The 21,604-nt window shown below is 39.3% G+C and overlaps 1 protein-coding gene across 1 annotated transcript in view; it reads left to right on the top strand.

The window, feature by feature from the left end:
• The window catches only part of LOC134211686 (homeobox protein araucan), a 106,415-nt gene extending 102,728 nt beyond the window's left edge, over nt 1–3,687 (top strand). The window contains exons 4-5 of the mRNA XM_062688814.1: nt 937–1,244; nt 1,370–3,687. Coding sequence (XP_062544798.1) covers nt 937–1,244; nt 1,370–2,106 — 1,045 coding nt within the window. The 3' untranslated portion in view covers nt 2,107–3,687. The remainder of the gene's footprint in view (nt 1–936; nt 1,245–1,369) is intronic.
• Nucleotides 3,688–21,604: the final 17,917 nt, after the last annotated feature.

The following is a 21,604-nucleotide window of genomic DNA, read 5'->3' as shown; positions in this document are numbered from 1 at the left end:
CCGTCGCCATTGAAATGTGTGACTTTTCTTTCTTCGCTGAATCTGTACGGGCGAAGAGCGAAAATTGATAAAACTTTTGCGATAGCTTGTTGGAAAAAAACACGGAGTACAAGCTTGTTACGCTCGAAGGTAACATGATGTTCTCTTGGTTCGTTGATTTTTCGCATCCGTCGTTGTATCACGACGAAACGAAATGGCGCCCAAGGCGTGACATTGGCACAATGCGCATATCATAGCTTGCCATGGTTCGGTTGCCACAGTTATCAGATGGGATAGTGAACGGTGTTGAATTGTTGGATGAAAAAATCTTATTCACCGATTGCTGGATCTCACACCTACTATGACTTTACCAATCGGATGTGACCGACTCTATCATCCATCTATGATGGCCATCTTTCGGGTTATCGCTTCTACATATGTCTTTGTACCTCATAGACTCAGGGCTTGCAATGTTTTTGTCCTCCGGTAATCAACATGTTCTACATGGAACATTTTCAATTACTCGTCGTGCCACCGATTCTTTGGTTTCTCACCTCTTAGGCCTGTGTCGTTAATAAAGGGACGGATGGTCATAGCGACTGCTGCAAGTCAAAAAGTCCGAACGAACAAACAAAACCACAATATTACGGTTTTCTGTGCTGGTGAAACACCACAGAATGACCAAAAACTGCTGGCAGCGGCTGTTTGAAATTATAGAAAGTTTTTCACTCTTCCTGAAACCGACCAGACCACGGAATAGAATATGAATTTTCACACCACACGGTCATTTTGACTTTTTGCTGCTCACTGGTTCACTTCGTTCTCGGCTGTTCACCTCACACAATATTGTGCAATTAGTGGTTCTAGCCAGAAAATTAATCATTTTCCTCCTCCACCCTTCTTTTCATTTCCGATTCTCAACCATTGCACGCTGACCAACTCGCGCGCCATCTACAGCTACGGAATGGATCTGAACGGAGCGCGACGGAAAAACGCCACCCGGGAGACCACGAGCACGCTGAAAGCGTGGCTCAACGAGCACAAAAAGAATCCGTATCCTACCAAAGGCGAAAAGATTATGCTAGCGATAATCACGAAAATGACCCTCACGCAAGTGTCCACGTGGTTCGCGAACGCGAGGCGGCGGCTCAAAAAAGAGAACAAGATGACCTGGGAGCCCCGCAACCGGGTGGAGGACGACGATGTCAACCTGGATGATGACGACGACGATAACAAGAGCTTGAAGGATGATAAAGAAATATTAGGTAAGTTTACTGGGATGTTTGTATGGCATAGTTGGTTGACCCAATCACAATTTAGCGTAAAGGTGTGTTCGCATTGCTATGTGACATGAACTTATATTATGTCTTTTGTGTTCCCATTTTGATAGATTCCAAAGATTCCGGTACTGGTTCGAGTGAAGATGGTGACCGGCCTTCAAGGCTTGACATGCTGGATCGGCCGGGCAACAGTGAATGGAACGGATCGCGGAATGGTAGTGGTCCGAATTCACCAGATATCTATGATCGGCCGATGCATGGGCACCCTCTTCTCCATCCCTCCAACTTCCCGCCCCATTTGCGATCCACGATAGGAACCCCACCTGAAGTAAACCACACCCCCAGCGGAAGTACAAATCCCAGCAAACCAAGAATATGGTCGTTAGCCGATATGGCCAGCAAAGAGAACAAAGATTCCGAATCTTCATCACCGACGGCAGTTGGATATCCATCACCAGGAAAAATCATAACACCTCTGGCAGGCCGCGGTATTAACCCGCTGCACCATCATCCCTACATGAGGCCTGAGTTCTATCGCAATCTCTACGGGCCGCACCTAACGCCGGGATCACCGGAAGTGTCACTCCTTGAGTCCTACCAGCGAACTTTTGGGGCGACGTTAGCCCACAACGGAATCCCCGTCGGCATCAACCCGCTGATATCGAAAGCTTCCGGAAGCGGGCCCCCGTTTGCACCCCTCAGTTTAACCACCAGCGGTAATCCAACTACGGCACCGCAACCGGGTGCATCGCCTGCGTCCAGCACCTCTTCCGGCCCAGAGAACCTGACTCCTTCCTCGCCCGCCACCGACAAACTGATACCCGTGACGAATGCTTCCAAGCCATGACATCTGGAAATCAAGTAAGCCATTTTACTATAATTCCAATCTACAGTTTTAGAAATTGGCGATTTGAAAACGAAAACAATCAGACAATAATGATAAATGTGATTACAAGTTTTCCCATTCTCAATCGTCACAAATCGAGTAAATCGAAAGATTTTCGTCTATTTTTTTCAAAAATATTTAATTCCAATATTTAATGAACAGCAACAAACGCTCAGTTTTCCGATAATTATTTTTCGGCAATATGAACAAAATAGATTGGTAACCCAAACGTATAGAAACCACTTTTCAAAGCGGTCGGTGTCAGGGAAAAAAAGCCGTCGGCAAATCTATCGACCTACTCGGAGACATGTTGCGAATGGGAAGACGATGGAGGCGCGAAAACAAACAATAACGGCCAGGAATCATTTATCTCTTCTTCAACCCCCTAACTTCTCGGCCTTGTTCGTGGCAATTTCGTTCCATATGCAAAAACTGAAAAAAAAACACTAAAGTGCAACGAATTAGTCATAAAATGCCCAAGAGATAAAAACAGAAGTTTTGCCGTACGAAAAACATGAGACGCACGAGATTCAGTTGAGAAATTCTATCTCCCACACTTAAGTTTATTGTGTCTTCAAATAGCTCGGTCGCTGTGAGCTTTTCGTCGAATAATAAAAAAAAGGAACTGTTTTTGTACATTGTAATAAAACGTTTGTATAAATACAAATAATGAATGGATAAGCGAAAGTGTTGTAAATAACAGAATTATAGATAATGGAAATAGTGTATGTGATATTAAAATGTATTAAACAATAACCGATAAGAAGGCGAGCAGTTTCGCAATGAATGGACGTTATTTTTCATTTCCTTTTTTATCGCGAATCGTTCTTTTATTGAACGTATATTTGAGAAGTGGTTCCTTTCTTCCTTAGTCAATCTTGTTTCTGATTATCACTCAGTTACTTTACCTCCCGCTAGCTAGTTGTTGTGTTTCAATCCTCTGTTGAAGTGTAACTTGAGAACATATCATGGGAATCCCGCTAAAGCCATTTTCACTAGTTCAAAAATAGCGTTTTCTGCCCACTAGACCGCAATAGGAACGGCTGTAGTCCGCATTTCTAGAAAAAAAAAGAGCAAAAGAGACGAACAAGGTGATTTGTATAATTTGACCATCGTTCAAGGTACAGACTACAGGAATAAGACTTGTAAAGCCACACACAACCAGAAAGTGACGCGTGAATACGAATCAACAACATTTGTAAAGAGCTGTATAAAATTTACATTAGTTAATTATTTAACCATCCTATTTATTTTTATTGAGAAATTTACTTAAGCATTATGTGGAGTGTTCAAATGCAGGAAAATTACAACTGTGTAAAACGACGACATTTAAGTGAATTTGACTAACTAAATACAAAGTGGAAAGCGTATATATGGAAATTTAACTTTATATATATTATTGAGGTAAAATAATTAAAGTAATTGTAAACTGTAAATTATCATACCGAAAGGAAAGGCAAAAAAGAACAAACAGAAAACCATCATAATGTTACTAGTTGCAATAAAGAAAACGACAAATGAAAAAAGTCAACAACATTAAAACATGTGTTACTTCACTGCTGCGATGAAAGAAATGCTTTGATGATCAATTCACAGGAACAGCCGTAAGGAAAAGGTAAGTTGTGTAGTGAATTCAGCCAAATGCGCCCTTATAATGGTACATAATGTGGTAAGTGCCATGTGGAAAAAAGTATCTTTATATCATCTGACTAATTTGTAGATAAACGATTATTAAAATAACGCGAAATGGAATTTTTCATCTCTGAGTTAGTGTAAAGCGTACCTCTCGTCCTAATTGGTCTGCACGCTTAAAAAGACTTACACAATATTGCCTCCCTTTCACACAAAACGAGCCTCTTTTGGAACAACACTCTAATGAGCAAAAGTTACACAGCCACAAAAATGCCTCGTACGGTCGTGTTAACGGACCTTTTTATCAAGTAAACGTAAGTGCAGATCCCTGATTTTACGAGATATGTAATGCTGTTGAAAATATTGAAATCCGAGCTTCAATAACAACACACGAGCCATTTTTGTGACTGTGTAACTCTCACTCATATATGTGTTGTTCCAAAAGAGGCCCGTTTTGTGTGAATGGAACACAAAGTTGTATTAATCATTTTTACCGTGTGCATGTAGCATGTTGCCTGTTCGAAAGGCATCCTTCAGCGCATGGATTGGCAGTTAATTTATATGTACAAGAAAATTTAGCAATATTTACTGAGCAGTTGCAAAATCGGCTGCAACTAAACATTATGCAGATATGTTTTGTCAATTGAGATATTGTTACGTCACATAATAAATTTAATGTTTACTCGCGTTAATGTCACAGATCCAATTTTGAACTAAATAAAAAACTAAAAAAAGTTAAAGAAAGATTTAATAATAAATTACCTTGATTTTTAATGTGTTTTACTTAAATGCACTTGGGTCACCTTTTGCGCATTTTTTATTTTACGCAATTATTTTTACGTGGATTTTGGTACATAGGAGAGATGCCCCAAACGCATCCCCCCCCCTTTCCTAGGCAAAACGCCTTTTGGGTATTCCCTCATATTTACCGTATTTGACATGGCTGTAACGAAGCTAGACTAAAAATTATGTAGGTTAGGTGAAAAAAGTGTCAAAATAAAAGATAGGAATGTTGGAAAAACCGAAATTTTCCATATTTTGATGAAACATCTAACATTTCGGCAAGGCAAAACGTCCTAAGGCAACTAACCTACAATGTACTACGCCAGGGTGTCGACTACCTGGAAAAACCTGGAAAGTCAGGGAATTTCATTTTGGACCTGGAATGTCAGGGAAAGTCAGGGAATTTTGATTGAGGTCAGGGAAAAAAATCACAAACCCAATATTGATAATTTATAGTGGTTTTTTTTTTATTTTTTTACATAGTGTTATTTTTTATTTTATTTTTAATATACTACACTAAGGACACTTATGACAATGAAACTTTGAACCAATTTTAATCTATTGAAAAGAGACTAATAAAGGTACTGAAACGTCGGATCAGAATTAATATTGCGCTTTAACTGGTCATCAGACTGCATAGCCGATAAACAATACTTCGAGGCAGTTACATTCGACAACCACCTCCACTATTAAGCTATAAAGCTTTTTTTGTAGCTGTTGGCAGTCTCTAGACTAAAAGTCTACTTCGAGCCCTTTCTATGTTCCCCATGGTAATCGAATTTGTTTCTATGAATCTCTAAGCAATAACAGAGGTCCAAAGCCACGTTGCTCAAATGGTCACTGTTCAGACCTGTTCCAATTTTTTTTAAAGTCCCCTTCAATATTTTAGATTATTTAGTTTGGGTGATTTTTTGTCGAAGTCGTTTTAAATTTTTTGCAGTTTCGTTATTAGTAGCATTTGAGTCATGTTCCCATTTAACAAAATAAGTTCAGAAAATTTGATCAAATACTTAATCATCAATCGCGAGAGGCATTCCTTATAAAATTTTGTTGATGTACTTATGATATAGGTAAATTTCATATAATGCGATCTATCGTGATAACCAAATCTAATGAAAAACCTTATATATCACATTACCTTCTGATGAAAATGTAATGCCTAAATGTTTGAAAACTATCTCGTGAAAGCAGTCGAAACTGAATCAAATGACTGAAATAGGCCATAGTTCAGAACCGTTCAACATACAATCAACTAGGAAACTTGTTAAAAGAAAACGACGAATACTATCTCTGTGGACCTGTGACGGCACTCCACAGTATCGGCATCATCTCCAAACAAGATTCTGTAGGTAATGTTTTGAAAACATTTCCGGAACTTCCATTTGATAATGGGCTTATACAGTCATTGGTCGATCCTCATGTCCTTAGTTAGTCAAAATAATGGTCATGTAGAGAGAATGACAGTGGATAAAAGCATCATATGGTCTACCTCATATACGTAGGTGGCGAAGGTCTCAATTAAACGTTACTCGATACTCCATAATCATGCTTGGACGCAAGAGGCGGATAATGTTGTTATCAATGGTAATTTTTCAGTGTTACATTTGCTGCTGATGTTTATACAACAATTTTATCAGGAAATATTCTGGTTGATCTATGAGATTTTTTTCCAGAAATTATCTCAGAATTCTCACTGATACATAAAAAAATCCCAAGGGATTTAAAAAGCTGTCTCGATAGTTTTTTATCCTGGAATTCTTCGATGGATGTTCAGTAGATTTTTTCAAAAGCTCTGCTCCAAAAACTTGGTAGATTGTATGGAATTTGCTCAAATTTGAATAGAAAGTCTTCGTGAAAGAATCTATAAATTGAAGACTGTGTTCAAATAAATAATTCAGATCAAATTATTTAAAGTATTGCAGTGGTTAGAATGTTTTGCTGGGCTTACTGTAAGTGCCGCATAGATTTATGTGAGCTTGTAAGGATTGATCCATAACTAATTTTAGAAGCCTATGAACTCCACAGAGAGTGAAAAAATGCTTACTCCGTAATCATACTTGAGAGCCAATGGAGGTTTATCGATGTTCACGAAAATACCTAATCCGTACGATTTTTTTATTGCATTAGAAGGATTTCTGGAAGCTCCAAATGCGGGGAGCACTGACTCTGATGATGAATTTCAACTTGTTCTACACAGCTGTGCAGTAACCAACACGAGAGGAGCGAAAACAAAGCGAGAATCACCATTTTTCTGTGGGGGCTGCCTATCCGATTCTGTTTTTTTCGCACTTGTATAAAAGTTTGATAAATTTGTTATCATGGCTTGTTATGATTCGGAACAGTTTTTGCCTCTCTTTTATCGTTGTTCGTTATTTTTTGAGAGCGATTTCTGCAAACCCTGACACATGCAGAGATTTTCATTCGTTTCTAAGAATAAATTTTTTTGAGGAATGGTCTGGAAAGTCAGGGAAAGTCAGGGAATTTTATTCTCAAATTTGAGTCGACACCCTGTACGCGTATCCACGCACTGTCCATACCAGAATGCTGATTCGCAGACGCGTGGTGCGTTGATCCCTAATAGCTGCCCATTAGAAGGCCTCATGAGTTTTTCGACAGCGAAATTTCACCATTTTTTTTTTCGAGATGTGAATATTATAAATATGATTAAGATTTTTTACAATTTTTAGATGGCACCAGATAGCTATATTGTTTAACTGTTGCATGAGGTAAAAATACCCATGAAAATCGTTAAAGCTAAGACATTAAAGCAGTCTTTACCCCAGAGTCGTTCTTACGCGGTGTTTAAGTCGTTATTACGCGGATTTCGGGATAATTAGAGATAGTATATTGACAGGAAAATATAAAAGTTGGTATACTAACGACATTCTTCCCTTCGAGATACATTTATAGAACATTTATTCTCTTTACCTTTAAAAAGATTAAAAAATATAATTTAAAACTTTCAGTAAAGAATAACTGTCGCACAACGTAGCTTCCGAATAAAGATGACGAGCCGTTTTCATTCGACTTGAGTCGTTTTCCAATGTGCTATCGAGTATCCATAATGCCAAAACATCTCGATATTATTGTACCTTCTCGAGAATCTACGAACGATCAGTCGTTTTTGAGATCGAATCGAAAGCCGTAATGCCAAACATGTTCGACTCGATAGAAATTCGTTCGAATCGAGATACGTAATGCCACCCCTGGTTTTATAAGGAATGTAATGATGTGACTGTGTAACACTTCCTCATCTGAGATTGTTGTTCTAAAAGTGGCCCGTTTTTGTTTGAACGGAACACCCCCGTTTTTGACGATTTGTAAAAACCTTATTTTTGAACAACTCATATCTCGGACATTTTTAAAGCTACAATTAACTTCTTCTTATGCATTTTGAAGAGAATTCTTCAAACTTTTTGAGAAAAATATCGATTTTTAGTAGAAGTGTTGCCAACTCTATTGTTTTTGCGTTTTAAGTATAAAATCCTATTTTTCTGCAAATGAGTATATTTTTATTTGGAAAATAACACCAGCATCGTGTTCTCCAGAAAATATTGTATAAGAAACACTCGAAACCTCAAGGTACCATGAGCCGTTCTCGAGTTATGGAGTTTTGAATGTTAAATGATTCATATGGAACTTATCAATCACATAAAATTTTGTTAAGCATACCTAACCTTCACCCTTTTTGCTAGAGTGTTTTATTGGAATTGCCAAGAATTCAAAGACATTGTTTGCTCAAAATAAATTGTAAAACATGTAACACGCCTTTTCGTTTCAATGAGACCAAAGCAAGCGTTTTTAGGGCCAAGGAAGAATACTTTCATTGTTTATGTTGAGGATCATCTTTCGCCCATCAATCTTTTCTCCAGAATTAGCCTGGGAAGATAAACGAAAATGTTGCCTATTAGATGAAAATCCTTTTTCGTTTTATTACTTTTACCTCTCACTCACTTTTCGCGAGAATTATCGCAGAACAATTACAAAATTGTATGGCCGCGCCGGGATTTGAACCCAGAATAGTAACAATAATAGCTTTGGGGATGCGCTTACTCTAGCCACACCACCACGCTATCTGTATGATGTTATTGTGATTTGTTATTTGTTCCACATAAGCTACTACCATTTGCATTGATGGTGCCACGAAAAGACTCGAATATGAAAGAAAAAGAGCAAATCAACGTTTGGCGGCAATCGAAGTGGGCGAAAAATGATTATCACTCTCCAGGCTGTTTTTCTTTCCCGAAAAGCGATTTCTCCCCGAAATTTTTTTTTGCTAGGAACAAAAATGCAAAAAAAAAACGTTTTTCCGTACTAATCTCCATATAAATTTCAAACGCGATGCGGAAGTTGGGAAGCAACCAATCGAGTTGTGTATGTGTCAACGCGTATATGTGTGTATGTTCGGAAATTAGTAAAAATCTTCAATGTTCACAGTGAAAAAAGAACTTTTCATTTTTTTAAATCCTGTATCTCAAAATCAGAACATAGTCCCTCGGGATTTCAAGCGTTTCCAATGTACAAATGGTCAAAGAATGGTGAGGTTTTTTTTTTAATTTTTGGGTAAAAAATGCATTTTTCCTCACAAAACTTAAAAATTGTTCATTTGGCAACACTGCAGATCAAAAAAATATTTTTTTATAAATTCCTTCGAAAATCTTCTTTCGAATAGTTACCTTCAATATAGACCTCAAAGTTCCAGAGATATTAACAAAACAATATAATGAGTTCCATACATTTGTCCGAAAAGAGGGAGGTCCAATCATCACGAAATTTTGGATTTTGGGATATAACCCATACATAAACAATTGGTCAAAATTTCATTCAATTCTAAGAAAGTCGATTGCACGTTTGCATTTTTTCTCGGTCACTTCATATGGAATGACCCATAAGTATTCATAAGAGTACAGTGCCCCCAGAGTTATTAACCCGTTTCGGTCTGACCTAGAAATCAAAATTGAAATAACCCGTGTAGGCTCATTTTTCGTCCGATTGCCATGAAATTTTCAGGGAAGAAGCGTCATCATGTCTATTTTTTGGTACATGACTTGATTTGACCATGGCGCCAATCCGGCCGGATTTATTACGGGGGGGTCCTGGGTCAGATGCAGTCAAAAACGGGTCATTTTTTTAAAACCATTGATAAATGAACGAAAGTGACCAGAATGCTGATGCAAACGTGGTCAATCATCATTGACCAGCATCAGAAGTTAGTTTTGATACATTTGAATCACCAGGACATGGTTCCGGATGTTCCGGGAACCTGGTTCCCTGGGGTATCCCTGGGGTGGTGGACACTTTTCAAGTGAACAAAACCCAGTCTTGCGACATATCAAACTTCATGGTTTTGGAAGAGAATCCTAATAGATGAGTTTTTGGGAGGTTTTGGACACATTGGCCACATCCGGAAGTGTTCCCGGGATCCTGGTTCCCTCAAGGCAGTGGACAAATTTCGATTAGCACCGAAACCCATCTTGCGACATATCAAACTCCATGATTTTGAAAGAAACGCAGAATACATGATTTTTTGAGAGGTTCTGGACACATTGGCCTCGTCCGTAAGTGTTCCCGAGAGCCTGGTTCCCTCAGGGAAGCGGACAAATCTCGATTAGCACCGAAACCCATCTTGCGACATATCAAACTCCATGATTTTGAAATACAAGCACAATACATGATTTTTTGAGAGATTTTGGACACGTTGATCACGTCCGAAAGTGTTCCCGGGAGCCTGGTTCCCTCAGGGAAGCGGACAAATTTTGATTAGCACCGAAACCCATTTTGCGGCATATCAAACTCCATGATTTTGAAAGACAAGCTCAATAGATGAGTTTTTTAGAGGTTTTGGACACATTTACCACATCCGGAAGTGTTCCCGGGAGCCTGATTCCGTCAGGGGACCGGACAAACTTCGAATAGTATCGAAACCCATTTTGGGGCATGTCCAACTCCATGATTTTGAAAGACAAGCATAATACATGAATTTTTGAGAGATTTTGGACATACTGGCCACGTCCGTAAGTGTTCCCGGTAGCCTGGTTCTCTCAGCGAAGCGGTCAAATTTCGATTGGCTGCAAAACCCATCTTACGACATATCAAACTTCATTATTTTGCTTGACATTCAAAATCATGAAGTTTGTTACGTCACAAGATGAGTTTCGGTACTAATCTAAATTTGTTTACTTCCTTGAGGGAACCAGGTTCCCAAGAACACTTTCGGTCGTGGTCAATGTGTCCAAAATCTAAAAAAAAATTCATGTATTCAATTTGTCTTTCAAAATCATGGAGTTTTATATGTCGCAAGATATGTTTCGGTGCTAATCGAAATTTGTCCGCTTCCCTGCGGGAACCAGGCTCCCGCGAACGTTCGGAAGTGTTCCCGGGAGCCTGGTTCCCTCAGGGAAGTGGACAAATTTTGATTAGCACCGAAACCCATCTTGCGACCCATCAAACTTCATGATTTTGAAAAACAAGCTCAATAGATGAAATTTTGAGATATTTTGAACACACTGGCCTCGTCCGCAAGTGTTTTTGGGCGCCTGATTTCCTCAGGGGATCGGACAAAGTTCGATTAGCACCGAAATCTTGCCCATTTTGGGGCATGTCAAACTCCATGATTTTAAAAGACAAGCAAAATATATGAATTTTTGAGAGATTTTGGACACATTGGCCTCGTCCGTAAGTGTTCCCGAGAGCCTGGTTCCCTCAGGGAAGCTAACAAATTTCGATAACCACCGAAACCCATCTTGCGACACATCAAACTCCATGGTTTTGAAAGACAAGCTCAATAGATGGGTTTTTGAGAGATTTTGGACACATTGGCCACTTCCGGAAGTGTTCCCGGGAGCCTGGTTTCAGGGAAGCGAACAAATTCCGATTAGCGCTGGAACCCATCTTGCGGTATGCCAAACTCCATGACTTTGAAAGACAAGCTCAATAAATGAGTTTCTGAGAGGTTTTTAACGCATTGGCCATGTCCGGAAGTGTTCCTGGAACCGGCCCAGGTAACCATTAGCACTTTATTTCGCCTTTTCGGCTATATAGGGCTATTATAGAGCCAGTATGAAGTTTGTTAGCTCTGTGGTAGCCTTATAGTCGCACGTATGGCTTATTTTACTGCTTATGGTTACCTGGGTGGTTCCCTCAGAAAAGTGAACAAATTTTGATTAGCACCGAAACCCATCTTGCGACATATCAAACTCCATGATTTTAAAAGAAACGCAGAATACATGATTTTATGAGAGGTTTTGGACACATTGGCCTCGTCCGTTAGTGTTCCCGGGAGCCTGGTTCCCGCAGGGAAGCGGACAAATTTCGATTAGCACCGAAACATATCTTGCGACATATAAAACTCCATGATTTTGAAAGACAAATTGAATACATGAATTTTGTTTTGAGATTTTGGACACATTGACCACGACCGGAAGTGTTTTTGGGAACCTGGTTCCCTCAAGGAAGTAAACAAATTTAGATTAGTACCGAAACTCATCTTGTGACGTAACAAACTTCATGATTTTGAATGTCCAGCAAAATAATGAAGTTTGATATGTCGTAAGATGGGTTTTGGAGCCAATCGAAATTTGACCGCTTCGCTGAGAGAACCAGGCTCCCGGGAACACTCCCGGACGTGGCCAGTGTGTCCAAAATCTCTCAAAAATTCATGTATTGTGCTTGTCTTTCTAAATCATGGAGTTGGACATGCCCCAAAATAAGTTTCGATGCTATTCGAAGTTTGTCCGGTCCCCTGAGGGAACCAGGCTCCCGGGAACACTTCCGGATGTGGTAAGTGTGTCCAAAACCTCTAAAAAACTCATCTGTTGAGCTTGTCTTTCAAAATCATGGAGTTTGATATGCCGCAAAATGGGTTTCGGTGCTAATCAAAATTTGTCCGCTTCCCTGAGGGAACCAGGCTCCCGGGAACACTTTCGGACGTGATCAATGTGTCCAAAATCTCTCAAAAAACCATGTATTGTGCTTGTATCTCAAAATCATGGAGTTTGATATGTCGCAAGATGGGTTTCGGTTCTAATCGAGATTTGTCCGCTTCCCTGAGGGAACCAGGCTCTTGGGAACACTTACGGATGAGGCCAATGTGTCCAAAACCTCTCAAAAAATCATGTATTCTGCGTTTCTTTCAAAATCATGGAGTTTGATATGTCGCAAGATGGGTTTCGGTGCTAATCGAAATTTGTCCACTTCCCTGAGGGAACCAGGCTCCCGGGAACACTTCCGAACGTGGCCAATGTGTCCAAAACCACTCAAAAACTCATCTCTTGAGCTTGTATTTCAAAATCTTGGAGTTTGATATGTCGCAAGATGGGTTTCGGTGCTAATCGAAATTTGTCCACTTCCTTGAGGGAACCAGGATCCCGGGAACACTTCCGGATGTGGCCAATGTGTCCAAAACCTCTCAAAAACTCATCTATTGAGCTTGTCTTTCAAAATCATGGAGTTTGATATGTCGCAAGATGGGTTTCGGTGCTAATCGAAATTTGTCCGCTTCCCTGAGGGAACCAGGCTCTCGGGAACACTTACGGACGAGGCCAATGTGTCCAAAACCTCTCAAAAAATCATGTATTGTGCGTTTCTTTCTAAATCATGGAGTTTGATATGTCGCAAGATGGGTTTCGGTGCTAATCGAAATTTGTCCACTTCCTTGAGGGAACCAGGCTCCCGGGAACACTTCCGAAGGTGGCCACTGTGTCCAAAACATCTCAAAAACTCATCTATTGAGCTTGTATTTCAAAATCATGGAGTTTGATATGTCGCAAGATGGGTTTCGGTGCTAATCGAAATTTGTCCACTTTCTAGAGGGAACCAGGTTTACGGGAGCACTTCCGAACGTGGCCAATGTGTCCAAAACCTCTCAAAAACTCATCTATTGAGCTTGTCTTTCAAAATCATGGAGTTTGATATGTCGCATAATTGGTTTCGGTGCTAATCGAAATTTGTCCACTTCCTTGAGGGAACCAGGCTCCCGGGAACACTTCCGAACGTGGCCAATGTGTCCAAAACCACTCAAAAACTCATCTCTTGAGCTTGTATTTCAAAATCTTGGAGTTTGATATGTCGCAAGATGGGTTTCGGTGCTAATCGAAATTTGTCCACTTCCTTGAGGGAACCAGGATCCCGGGAACACTTCCGGATGTGGCCAATGTGTCCAAAACCTCCCAAAAACTCATCTATTAGGATTCTTTTCCAAAACCATGAAGTTTGATATGTCGCAAGACTGGGTTTTGTTCACTTGAAAAGTGTCCACCACCCCAGGGATACCCCAAGGAACCAGGTTCCCGGAACATCCGGAACCATGTCCTGGTGATTCAAATGTATCAAAACTAACTTCTGATGCTGGTCAATGATGATTGATCACGTTTGCATCAGCATTCTGGTCACTTTCGTTCATTTATCAATGGTTTTAAAAAAATGACCCGTTTTTGACTGCATCTGACCCAGGACCCCCCCGTAATAAATCCGGCCGGATTGGCACCATGGTCAAATCAAGTCATGTGCCAAAAAATAGACATGATGACGCTTCTTCCCTGAAAATTTCATGGCAATCGGACGAAAAATGAGCCTACACGGGTTATTTCAATTTTGATTTCTAGGTCAGACCGAAACGGGTTAAACGCACAATGATATTAGACACTTTTGTATTTGTATTATTTTTATGAGGTCTGACAGAACCGGGTTAAACGCACAATGATATGAGACACTTTTGTATTTCAAGTAAGATAGCTAACCGATGTTTTTTCCACATGCATTTTTTTAATATTATTCCAATACCAAATTTTTAAAACGACTTATATGCTTTTGTAAACAAAGATTCAAACGTCGATTTGTCTAATCTGAGAGCACTCCCACGCAAACCAACACCACCAACAGGTAGCCGAGGTCTACGTGTTGATGGTGTTGGTTTGCGTGAGAGGGCTCTCAGATTCGACAAATCGACGTTAATTTGGTATTGATTCCATCATTGTGCTATCATCTGCTGCAATCAGTTTACAGTTTTTAGTTGATGGCCTTCTTACTGCCCTGGTGGCCAACCAAAGAATCCATCAACGGATTTAGAACTAGAAAGGATTACTGGCCTAGCAATGATGTCTGATGGAGAAATAACTTGTCTGAGCAAATGCGACACCGCCAGCACAGTGAGAATGTCATTGTAAAAAAAATGACATGGGACAACTATGCTTGGCACGGCAGTTTAGCTTTTGACGGAAATCAAATACTAGGGTAACCGTACCCTTAGTGGTGGTAGCACCAATAGTGCAGGTACTGGGGTTTTAATGAGATTTTTCAACTGCAATACATACACTAGAGCAACTGTACGAGTCTCATAAGAAATCAGGGGATAACACTACTATGGGAACCCAAATTATGTTTTGTCATCACTGAAGGAACAGTGTAGCCATTAGTGGTACAAGCAATATTTGGTAGTTGTTGATGGACCCTCCTTAGCCTAGCGGTAAGATGCGCGACTATAAAGCAAGACCATGCTGAGGGTGGCTGGGTTCGATTCCCGGTGTCGCCATTTTTCGGTTTGGAAATTGTCTCGACTTCCCTGGGCATAAAAGTATCATCGTGTTAGCCTCATGATATACGAATGCATGAATGGTAACTTGGCTCAGAGACATCGCGGTTAATAATTGTGGAAGTGCTAAGCAGCGAGAAGGCAATGTCCCAGTGGGGGATGTAATGCCAATAAGAAGAAGAAGATGAAGAAGAAGGAGAAGATAATATTTAATAACATCAATCTTATTTTTACAAGCATGTTTATTAGTTTATCTATTGCTTAAGATATGAAAGTTGTAAATGTCGCTTAATTAGCGATTTTTTTGAAATATTTTCTTCTGTGGATCTACCAATACCTCCGCTATTAGCACCGTTACCCTATTTCCGTGCAAATATAGAATTTATATTTCGCAGCTGTCAATGAATTATCTTTACTATAATACGAAAATTATTTTAAGCTTTTAGTGGAATGTATTTAAGGTACACTGGGGAAGTGGAAAAGGAAAAATCGATAGTGCATGTTTGAATTAGTGTAAAACCCGTTTAAATGATCTAAATGTATTCAATCAAAATGAACTATCAAAAACAGTCAATTTTGCATCAACTGTGCGGTAATTCATACCATTTTGGTCGCTTGAAATTTATGGAAATAGATTTTAAAATTTGGAGTTGTTTTTCCACTTACCCTAGTAGAATAAGGTAAGTGGAAAACCCATGTTACCTTGACCTTCAATAGTGATGAGTAGTTACATATAACTTAAATCAATACGATAATTGCTCTGAGTATCTTTTATGGAATAATTTCATTACCTTAACGGAATAGATCCTCAAGGAATTCTCGTAATAGCTAGGGGAGGGCTGGTTTTGCTTTCTCGAAAACGTAATGTACGTAAAGTCTATATGTTCGCCCCAAAGATGAACTTTTAAAAGAAAAAAATGGGCCTTACAGGGTTATAAACTAATCAACTTGGTTTAAGGAATTGAGAAGATGTCTGTATGTGCGTATTTGTATGTATGTGTGTGCGCAAAGCACATACAAAATTATCAGCTATTCTTAAGCACTTGTCCTTAACCAATTTGTTCGCAAAAAAATGCATTCAACGGCGAAACTTGTTATGAAAAAAAATAATGTGAATTATACAATATATTTACCTATAAGTGCTATTTTTACCTTTCTTATACATTTTTGCCTTTCTCGTATACTAAGTATACGTAAAGGCTATAATTTCACTCCAAAACCAAACTTTTGATAGAAGGCTCGGAGACCCATAGTGTTATATACCAATCGACTCAGCTCGACGAATTGAGGTGATGTCTGTCTGTGTGTATGTATGTATGTGTGTGTGTGTGTATGTGTGTATGTGTACAAATTTTGTAGACACACTTTTTGGAACTTAGCATTGCCCGATTTACTCGCAACAAGTCGCATTCGACGGGGAATGCGGTCCCATTGTTTGCTATTGAAAATTGGCCTGATCGGACATTGCATTTCGGAATTATTGAAAAATCATTGTTTTTTCCCAAGGGTCCCCCTTGGAAAAAAAATTTCAAAATCGAAAAAAAAATTGTTTTTCAAGGATGGTGGGAATGCATAGTAATTAATGCAAAAACATGCAAAATGATAGAAAATATGCGATCTATTCCCCTAAAGTGCTTTTTTGACCTTTCTTATGTGATTTTTTCAGTACATTTTACGATGCACGAGAAAGGCATCATCGCCGCTAGGTGGATTAATCTGGGTTTTTCATATGTAAAACATGTGAAAGGCATCAATACCGATAGGTGGATTTATCAGGCATTTTCTCAATTATATAAGTCTAACCACTACTGGAATCACAATGATAACAAAGAAGGAACATAATAAGATTCACAGCTATCGAAATAAACCCTGGAGGGAAGAAAAAATTGCGTAATTAGAACATTATCCACTTCCCCCGCAGTGTTTGATACCAGGGGTAAGTGTAAAATCTTTAAATTATTTGCTTTCTTGGTACAAACCACTACCAATTGAATGGGATTAGTTTAATTGTATTAGAATGGTCACCTGTGATGTAAATTCACTTGAAAAACCCAGATTAATCCACCTAGCGTTGGTGGGGCCTTTCTCGCATTTAGTTAAGACACCAACCTTATATGGGGTTTATATGGTCCGATGTACCATTTTCTTCATAACTTTTAAACGCAATGACCGATCGTTATAAAATTCAATAGTGATCAACAAGGCTTTGTCCCATGTCGAATGAAACTTGTTGCGAGAAAATCGGTTAAGGATTACTATACGAAAAGTTGTCTAATGTTTTTTATAGCTTTTATGCACACACATACACACATACATACACACGGACAAACAGACATGTGCTCAGCTCGTCGAGCTGAGTCGATTGGTATATAATACTATGGGTCTCATAGGCTTCTATAAAAAGTTCGTTTGCGGAGTGAAATGATAGCCTTTCGGTACAACTCAGTTGTACGAGAAAGGCAAAAAGAACAATTGGTGCAAACAAGAATTGATTTTTTGAATGCAAAAACCAACTTCTCGCGAAACTTAAAATTACAGTTCAAGCGTTAACCGTGTTAGTGTATGTATTATACAAATTTCAACATAGTATTAGTGTGAGCATCAAAGTATATTCTTGCAGAATGTTATGATGTGGTAAAATCTGTAAAGTATGTACAATTCCAATTTTTCGAGTCGATTTTTACACTTACCCCCTTTTTTCACTTCCCCCAGTGTACCTTACTTGTCATGAGACGAGTTTGTACAATTCCATTTGATTCCACTACTTTATTGTACCTTTGACAGATACGTACTTCGAGCTCAACAGTGAGGCCGTCTTCAGTGTCTCGTACTTGACTCGACTTTACTATGTCTGAAACTCGATTTATGCATATGTACAACATGTGATAGATTTAATTCGGAAAAGGTATTGGAGGGTAACCAATTCCTTCGGTGGGGTTTGATCTCACGAAATCAGTACGCTATCTAGACAGGTGCTTTTCCTACTTTCATAGGCAATTAACTTTGAATGAAAAGAATTATCGTTCATCGGCAGAAGCATATTCAAGAAGAGGTTCTGACGATCATGAGCTTAAGAAGTAATAAAATTCTTTACCTCCAAACGAAAAAATGGTACCAACGTCATCATTAAGGTTAGTTCTTTACTATTCAGCTGAGTTTCACTCTGTTTATGGAATAAATTATTGGAAATTATTAATTCCAAAACTGTCCCATAACTCTGCCCTTAAGCAGGCGGTTTTGCACAATTATGGGACACTATCTCTTAAAGTATTGTTCTGTATGTTCTGTATTTTCTTAGTCGATGGCGTAGCTGGTGGGTGATGTGTTGATTATAGGGGACCGATACCCTCTTCAGCGGTTCATCGATCGGTGTCAGTGTTGTCAGTTCGTTATTCCGTAGGTTCTTCTGCTTCTTGTTGATGATTGCTTGTATTGTTCTTTCCTTGTATCCGTTGATCTTCGCTGTTTCCATGATGTGTTGTAGCTCTTCGTTTTTTCTCCTTCGCTTAGAGGGATCGTCTGCATCTTGTGCATCATGTGATGAAAAGCTGCCATTTTATGCTGATACGAATGATTTGATGTGTATGGGATGATTTTCATGGTGTTGGTGGGCTTCCTGTAGAATTCGAAGTCTAATGTTGCAATTGGTCCCTTGATAACCAGTAGATCCAAGAAAGGTAATTTACCTTCCTTTTCCTCTTCGTGGGTGAATTTGATGTCTTTATGCACGTTGTTTATCGCTTCCAAAATCCTGGGTAGATTTTTCCGGTTGATACTGATTAAAATATCGTTCACGTATCTCCACCATTTCTCGGACAGTACTCTCTGTTCCTCTAGGTTGTCCTCCTAATTCGTCATGAATAATTCGCACAAAAACGGTGATAGCGGATTTCCCATCGGTGCACCCTTCGTTTGTTTGTAGAAGCTTCCACGGAATGTAAAGTAGTTTGAATGAGAACTAATCTTGCAAGCTTGAGATTGAGATACATCTTTACCTTTCCTCGCCATACTGTGTCCGTCCTTTGTGCTAGTAGCCAATCCTCCAAAAGGATCAGAGCGTCCTTCACTGGAACGCTCGCTTGGGAACAATGCCGCTACGTCGAATAATACCATCATGTCCTCCGATGTTTCTTGATTCCAATATGGTGTAAACTGGTGAGCTCCTGGGTGTTTACAACTGATCTGCTGGGGAACGGCTTCGGCATACTCTTGACTTATGATAGCCAATTTTGAGGTACCTTCTGAACTATTTTATAATAATTCTTTTGTCAATATACTTCGCAATTATCATTAATTTCGCAGCAAATCTTTGCTTTTTTAAGGAGCATTTTTAATCGTTTACGGTACATTTTTTTCGTTTTTACTGTACGGTTTTCGAATGTTTACGGAGCATTTTATATAGGGTTAAGGCAGGTATTTTCGTCTTTTCGTCATAGTCTCGAAAACCAATAAAAGAGAAACTTTTTTGACAAACTCATCCGTATCAAATCGTAAGCTCAGGAGATGCGTTCTGCTATAGTGGAGTTCTAGCTAAAGAACGTTCCTTTCGATGGTTTTATCCCCTATGACTATGGACGGAAATACCTGCCGTGTCCCTATTTCAAGGTAATTTGTTAGATAATTCAAGGAAAAATTATCACTTTTTTAAGGAGCATTTTCCAATTTTTCAAGGGTAATCATGAATATTTCATGATGCATTTACCATTTTGCCTTGACTAACCACTTGGCCATGTTTTGGGTAGGGGATCCCACTGATGAAACTATTTCTCGCATCTCTGTACAGGGTTCGTCATTTTAACCCGGGCTTCTCCGATGATCATCTTGCATTCCTTTCTCGTTTTACCCGTAAGTCTGATTAGTTCGGGTAGTGGGTCCACTCTCAAATGCCTGTATGGTCCCCCGTTGATTTTTGTCGTCATCTGTTCATCGTAGTCCTCTTTGTCCATTATCACCACTGCGTTTCCTTTGTCCGCCTTCATGTAGTAAACTGGTTTCTCCTTCAGCTCCTTTAAAATCCTCCTCTCGTCTTTGTTCGATGTCCCATGCTGTCCTGCTTTGATGGCGTCTGATACGATGTTTCTCACACTATTCTGGTCCCGTTGATCAACATTTAGTGAAATCGCTGTCTCAGTATCCACGATTATCTGCTCTAGGTCCGCTTCCTGGGTTGTCGCATACCCCAACCCCTTGTTGAGGTGTGCTAATTGTTCCTCCGTAAACTGCTGTGTCGAACGGTTAACGACGAATCCCTCGATCATTTGTTCTTGGGTTAGTCGTTCTACCTTCCGTCGCTGATTTCCCTCGTAGAATGGTCAATTTCTTCTTGTGCAGTCTCCTCTTCCTATCCGCTTCACACTCTTTGGCCCGCTGTACCTTCTTTAGGAATAGGTCAAAAGAGTCTGAGTTCTCCTTTGCCAGCTTGAGGTGCAGGTCTCATTTATTGTGTTCTGAAGAAATAGACCGTAAGCATGAAATCCGGAACATACGCAAGCTAAAGATGGTTCTAATGGACGAATAGAATAAAATATCATCCAAATATACAAAAAAGTCGGCACTCAATTCCAAATTACTTGAAAGATGTTTTCAATGACAAAGAACTGCATACGGATTAGTAAAAATACATATATAAAACATTCTCTGAAGCAATAAGCCAATCCGCGAATACTTTTTTGTATACATAAATAATTATTAAATATTATTAACTTTGAACTGATGAAGAAAAATATATGTTTTAGTGAAAAGAAATTGAGATCTCGTGGATTTGTTCATGATTTTTATTCAGTTCTTCACTCCAAAAAAACTGCAGATGTTTCCATTGATCTTATAATCCTCCCAATGTCGAATTGTCAAAACGACTTATCTGTTTTGTTAACAACAAAAAAGGTTGTGAACTACGGAGAAAAATTGTCGCTGTGACCGTTGTACAAAACATCTTTTGCTGGCTGGGATAGGGAGGAAGAAAGAATCCATACGATTTGGCAGTTCTTTATAAAAACTTGCATTTATCTAGAAGAGTCATTTTCCGTGAAGCATTACGGAGCCGGTATCATGCTTTTCAATACAGCTTTCATAATAGAAACGCATATACCAGTTGTGGCACCATTTTTAAATTTGGTTCCTATTATGGCAAATCCCATTTTTTCTTATGGGATTGGCCATAATGGGACTACTAGTGCGACAACTGGTGCAAAAGACGAAAAAAATTAGGCAAAATCATTTTTCACAATTGTCTTCTTCTTCTTCATTGGCATGGCATCCCCCACTTGGACATTGCCGCCTCGCAGCTTAGTGTTCATTAAGCACTTCCACACCCGAGCAACACACATGTCGTATAAGTTTTATTATAACTGATATACGACCAAATTCGGTCGGGTTTCGTCATATTAATTAATTTTTATGATGAAATCTCATAACATCAACAATATTGAGATCTCCAAGGAAAAGTATTCCAAATCTATCACACCTAAGTGGAGAAATCTATGCTGACGAAGTAGAGAAAGACGAATGTTTTAAATA

Source organism: Armigeres subalbatus, chromosome 2, assembly GCF_024139115.2.
Source record: "Armigeres subalbatus isolate Guangzhou_Male chromosome 2, GZ_Asu_2, whole genome shotgun sequence".
Taxonomy (NCBI): domain Eukaryota; kingdom Metazoa; phylum Arthropoda; class Insecta; order Diptera; family Culicidae; genus Armigeres; species Armigeres subalbatus.
Note: the sequence above shows the minus strand (reverse complement) of the source record. Positions and strands in the feature narration are given on the sequence as shown.